This window comes from Carassius gibelio, chromosome A9 (assembly GCF_023724105.1).
Source record: "Carassius gibelio isolate Cgi1373 ecotype wild population from Czech Republic chromosome A9, carGib1.2-hapl.c, whole genome shotgun sequence".
Classification (NCBI taxonomy): Eukaryota; Metazoa; Chordata; class Actinopteri; order Cypriniformes; family Cyprinidae; genus Carassius; species Carassius gibelio.
The window spans coordinates 12,946,227-12,952,179 of NC_068379.1; the positions used below are offsets into that span (position 1 = coordinate 12,946,227).

A 5,953-nucleotide genomic window follows, 5' to 3' on the forward strand; every position below is an offset into this window, starting at 1 on the left:
AACATTTGCGAGCCTAAAAACAAGTGAAAATTAGAGAGAGAGAGAGAGAGAGAACTAAATAGAGTTAAATGCATTAATCAAAAGATAACTTTAAAACATGCCTGCAAATGTACTTTTTAAGAATGTGAAACACCAATTTAGAACGTATTTGGCAGTATTCTGAAATATATGGAGGTGTTCTGTCATTCAGAGCTTGAAAAACACTAAAAAAGGACATTAAAAGGAATCATGTAGGCTACTAAGTTACTTAATAGTCTTCTGGACCTAAAACAATACAACAGCAGCATTTCACACCTCTTGTAGTTTATCCATACACTTCGTACTTAAAGCAGTAAAAAGGGCATTACAATAATAAAAGAAAGTAAAACAAAAAACAAAAACAAAACAAAAACAAAATCAGTTTCATGTTCTTTCCTGCAGGGGCGCGACAGAAGCGCCCGCTGGTCTTGTGAAAGCGGAAGTGGGGCGCGCATGTGTCTAGAGCAGCACGCGCAACTTCCCCCTTGTTCAAAATTTTCTGCACTTCTTTTTATTTGGTAAACCAGGGCTAATCTGGCTAATCTTTTCTCCGTGGCTGCCGTGTTAGTGACCCAGTATGGACATCCAGAGTAAGTGTTCGTGTTTTACAGCAGTCACGTGTTTGTATATCGATATATAGGTTGAGTTTGTAGAGACGTGTGTAATTGTGCTGTGCTCATGTGACCGGTAACTTACAATTTAGCAGCAAGCCATGCGTTTTTTCGGCTTTAGAACAACTAACGTAAAACTGTATCAATATATTAGGGTATCTGTAAATGTATTTTAACTCATTTTAATTATAGTGACAAACCACTGAAAGTTCATTTATTTGTGTATGTCCCTGAATCGCCATTATATGGTTTTAGACAGTAATTAGCAAGTAGTATTAACACTAAATTTGCCTTTTCGATGTATAATAACAGGTATTGAACCAATGACACTCGGCTCTCCAGCCTCCCCCAAGTCTGGGGCTCAGTTTTTACCTGGGTTTCTGATGGGAGACCTGCCTGCTCCTGTCACACCTCAGCCCAGGTCTTTTGGGTTGACAGGAGGCGGGGCAGAAACCAGATCTTCTCTTCTGGCAGGTAAATGCTTATTCTATTAGAAAATGCAGTAAAAGGATAATAAGGAATTATGAATGTCCAGAAAGGCACAGAAGTTACCTGGTGATGCTCTCCTCCATCAGCTGGGTCTCCTCCACAGCCGGTGGTCCCAACGCCTAAAGACAAGAGTGGAGCCCCTCCGGTCAGAAGCATCTATGATGACCTCAACGGCTCCAGTGTGGGAATGTCACCTCTTGCTGCTCGCAAACAAGTGAGAAATGCAAACAAATTATAACAATTATTTTCTGTGTTCAGTCAGTTTTTAATGTAACATGTCTAAGTCTTTTATGCAACCGGTCACTGAAAGGGTTTAATTATTGAATCACTAATTCTGAAGAGAAACCATCAGCCCTCATCACTGTAGTTTTAAAACTAAGAAATTAACTGAAGGATAATTGGTCTTGTTCACTTATACTGCATGGATTATCAATATTTATACAGTACACACAGTAGAACTTATGAAATAAAGTATGCATAATATGAAACACTGAGTGCACACATGAATTGGTTTTTAACCTTGATTTAACATAATTGAATTATGTTAGTGTTCTGTTCTTTTAGGAGTATTTTAACTGAGCAACCACATGATCAGGGTTAGTAATTTGCATCCATAACCACCTTCATAAAATGGCTTTCTATACAACCTTTCCTTCACGTCTTTCACACCCCATTCTCAAATGCCATCCTCAAAACCAGTTAAAAACACATTTAAAATAAACACCTTTAATAGGGCTGCATGATTATGACAGAAATGATCGGTTTACATTGATGTATACATGTCATATTTTTATATGAAAATAAAAAAGCTGAAAACACACTAACTGAAAAACTTGTATTGCTTTTCTACAGTATTAAGCCTCCAGTGCCAACTATACATTGAATTGATTTCTTCTTTTTTAATGTAAAAAGGACAAATATGCATAGTGTAAGAAAAAGTGCAGAAAGTTCATTAGCCAGCTGTGCATATGTATCTCTGTATTTATTATTGCAAAGAAGCTTGGGCTATAAAAACCTTTTGATTACTCAGTTTGTTTTGTTTATGAATGATTTTTTAATATAATTCAGATGCAATATCTATGTTAAAAATATAATCTTAACATGACTGTAAGGCTACCAAGAGTATGTAATGTTTGCTTGTAGTTTTAGTTGTTCCTAAATTATAATTATAATTATAATGATTAATAATAATTTTAATTTATATTAATTTTTTAATATAAAGTACAAAAGTTATTGGTGAATCATGATTTGTTTGTCATAAAAGTTTGTAAGTTGATTTAATTTGTGTGCAAGGCGAGTTAGTAAGACCTGCTGCTTTGATTACTATTACTTGTATTAGAATAGGATTAAGCAAGTACACACTTGACATTTATTTTGTTATATTTAATATGAGAATAATAAAAAGTTTTATTTTATTTCCTAGATTTTGTGCTCAGCTATTAAATACATTATTCATTTATTAATTTTTAACAGCCATTTGTTGGAGTGCACACACCTTTGTCTGGTTTAACAGGGACGCCAGGAACAGGTAAATCTAATTTAATTGCTTATTAAATGAGGTGCTCGGTCAAAAAAAAAAAAACACATATGCTTATTTTATTTATTTATTTATTTATTTTTGTTCTGTAGTGTCTAATTTATTTAGCCCTGCGGGGCAGCAGAGGAAATCAACACTTTCCCCAGCTCAAGTAGATCCGTTCTTCACACAAGGAGATGCTCTGTCCTCAGAAGACCAGCTAGATGACACCTGGGTCACAGTGTTTGGGTGTGTATAGATCATGTGTTTGTTTATTTATTTTATTGTTCCCTTGTAATATTTAATTAGTACAAATATGATGTGTCAGGCTTTATGGAAGCCATGTCTACATGGCATCAATTTTCTGTTTGTTTGTACACAGGTTCCCTCCAGCATCTGCATCATACATCCTTTTACAGTTTGCACAGTATGGAAACATATTAAAACATGTGGTAAGTACAGGCAAAGTTTCAGCACTGTAGACTGGGTTATGTATGATTTTTATTGCATAAAAGTTTTTTTTTAATTTACAGATGTCTAATACGGGTAACTGGATGCATGTTCAGTATCAGTCTAAACTGCAGGCGCGAAAAGCTCTCAGTAAAGATGGAAAGATATTTGGAGAAGCCATAATGATTGGCGTCAAACCGTGTATCGATAAAGTAAGAAGCACAAAAGCAGTAATATCCTTGTGAAGACGAGCATGATGTATGGAAAAGTCTAACACTGGTTATGTTTCATTGGGAGCGTTTTATTTTTATTTTTTGGCAGAGTGTAATGGAGAGTTCAGACAAGAGCATTAGTTCCAGTTCTGTGTTCACACCCCCAGTGAAGGCTCCCAGCACCCCCAGTCACCCTCTATCAACTCCCCGATCTGTCATGAGACCCCTCAGTGCTGCTTACAAAGCATCCAGCAGTGACTACCAGGTATAGTTGGCCTGTAACCTTCCACCCACCCTCTGCTGGTAAAACCACACAAATAGTGCTGAACAAATTAATTGAAATAAAACTGGCAAAGTCAGCTTTATTATTATTATTACAACAACAACTATATACTATATATATATACATATACATACATACATGCAGGGGTGCACATAAGTGGTCCACATGCGAGACCAAAATAAAAAATGCATTATATAAATATGATCTGACTGTTAATACACAATTACCATTTTAGATCACAAACTGTACTATGTAAGTTTTATTTTCAACCTGTCCTGAAAGCAGAAATCTAGGTGCCGTTTTCGAAGCACAATTTCAAAACTGTGACATTCATCCACTGACACACTTTAATCAGCTGCAGCGCTAAATCCAGAAGTGAGTATACATACTTGCCGGCAACCTGCCAAAATAAAAGCCTGCTGATTTGAAGTTCGAATATGATGAAAACGCTTTATTGATTTTTAGATGCTTTTATCCAAAGCGAATTAAAATTGGAGAATACATGAAGTGAATCTTCTAAAAGAGGCAAACAAAAAAAGTAGTAGTAAATATTATCATTTTATTTTTAAGTTTACTATAAAATAAATTGAAATGATTTTTTTTTTTTTTTGATTTCCATGTTTTTTTTTTTGCATACAAATACAAAATGCATTTGTATTTAATACTTGGACTGCCTTTTATTTTTAATATCACACACTATTATTTAGTTTAATTACTATTATTAAATAAAGTTCAATAATATTATAACTATTATTAATTCATAATATAGTTCTATTTAATGGGTCACGCTATACGCAGTGTAAGGACCAAACCAAATCTCCAGGTTCTCATATATATATATATATATATATATATATATATATATATATATATATATATATATATATATATCATATATATTATATATAATTATTATTATTATTATTTTTCTTGCCAATTGCAATCTGCAGTATTTGCCAAAATAATGTCTGTATTGTTTTGAAAAATGGAAATATAATGATGGGAGTATTAACAATAATTGGTGTATTAGAATCTAGATTTCCAGATGTTATTTAAAATGCTAGTTACTGGAACAAACTGAAATGTCCTGTAAGGAACAACAATATAATAGAGCAATTTGTGAAGTGCTTGCTTTGTGTTTTTTGTTCTGATTTATAGGTTGTGTCAGATCAACAGACGCCAAAAAAGGATGAGAGTTTGGTATCAAAAGCAATGGAGTATATGTTTGGATGGTAATCTTTCACTCACAGGGTCCTGATGAAAAAGCTCTGAGACCATCAACAGCCTCTGATGTGTTGACATTGCTCTAAAAACTGACGTTGGGTTTTCTGAGCACAAGCACTGACTGAATACAAAAGCACTTTGTCTTTGAGGACTAATCGACTTTGCGTGCTGTTTTACGGAAGATGGACTCTTGAGTGTTTCACATGGACTGTTCTCAACTGCTGGGTTTGGAGTCGTGTGTTAGTCCCTCCTGTCTGCCCTCAAAATCATACAGACTTACCCACTTAATCATATGCATTAAGTGTTTCAGGTCTTAACAGACTCAAGGGACCCTATTGTAGAAAACCCGAAATTCTTGCCTGACATAATTCATGGTTATGATCAGCTTTCTCAGTTGATGTATAAAAATGGATCTCATGAGAATATCATTGACACCTACAGCTTTTAGAGATCAAGGCCTCAATCTAGGATTTCTCTTTTCAAGAAAACCTCTGTTTTTAGTTTTTTTGTGGGTTTCCACTAACCTTGTCAGTTATTTTAATGGGACAGAATCTGTTTTTTTTTTTAGAAATGTCTGAATTTGAAAATGCCTCTACTCTTTAATAAACACTGTCTGATTAAAAACTAGTTTGTTTGCTGTAGTTGTATTAAGTATTTGTATCTTGTGCTAAATTATTATCTAGGCATTAATCTATAAAGTCTAAAAAAATGACACAAAACAGCTCTTCAGAGACACATTTTTGCCTTTAGACAGATACAATTTATATTTACTGTTTGTCATCCAAAGATTTTTTTTTTTTTTTTTTTATATATGTCCATAATGTGGAAGTCTGAAATACACATCATTCAATTTAAAGCAAATGTGCAAATTCATGGCTGAAGATTTGGATTTGGTATTATTTGATGAGTAAGAGGTTGACTGTTGCATGGCATCATATATTAATGAGCATCTGGTGATTTATAATTTCCCCCTCAAATGCAGGTTGTTTCCAAAAAGTGTTTGATCCAGTTTATTCTTGTCTTTTGTGTCAGAAACCAATTTTGAGGACTTAAGACTCGACTTGGAGAGTATTAAAAGACTTGACTTTGACCTTCTCGATGTCTTCATGTGGGTGGATGCAGAGGGCTTTAATTTTTTTAATTTTTTTTT

General features: G+C 34.1%; 1 protein-coding gene across 1 annotated transcript; it reads left to right on the forward strand.

Moving 5' to 3' along the window:
- Positions 1 to 440: 440 nt before the first annotated feature.
- LOC128019655 (nucleoporin NUP35) lies at positions 441 to 5,430 on the forward strand. Its single transcript, XM_052605758.1, has 9 exons — positions 441 to 608; positions 942 to 1,103; positions 1,205 to 1,332; positions 2,592 to 2,646; positions 2,748 to 2,883; positions 3,017 to 3,086; positions 3,168 to 3,296; positions 3,406 to 3,561; positions 4,738 to 5,430. Exons 1-9 carry the CDS (start codon positions 596 to 598, stop codon positions 4,813 to 4,815), a joined length of 927 nt encoding a protein of 308 aa, XP_052461718.1. The 5' UTR covers positions 441 to 595; the 3' UTR covers positions 4,816 to 5,430.
- Positions 5,431 to 5,953: the final 523 nt, after the last annotated feature.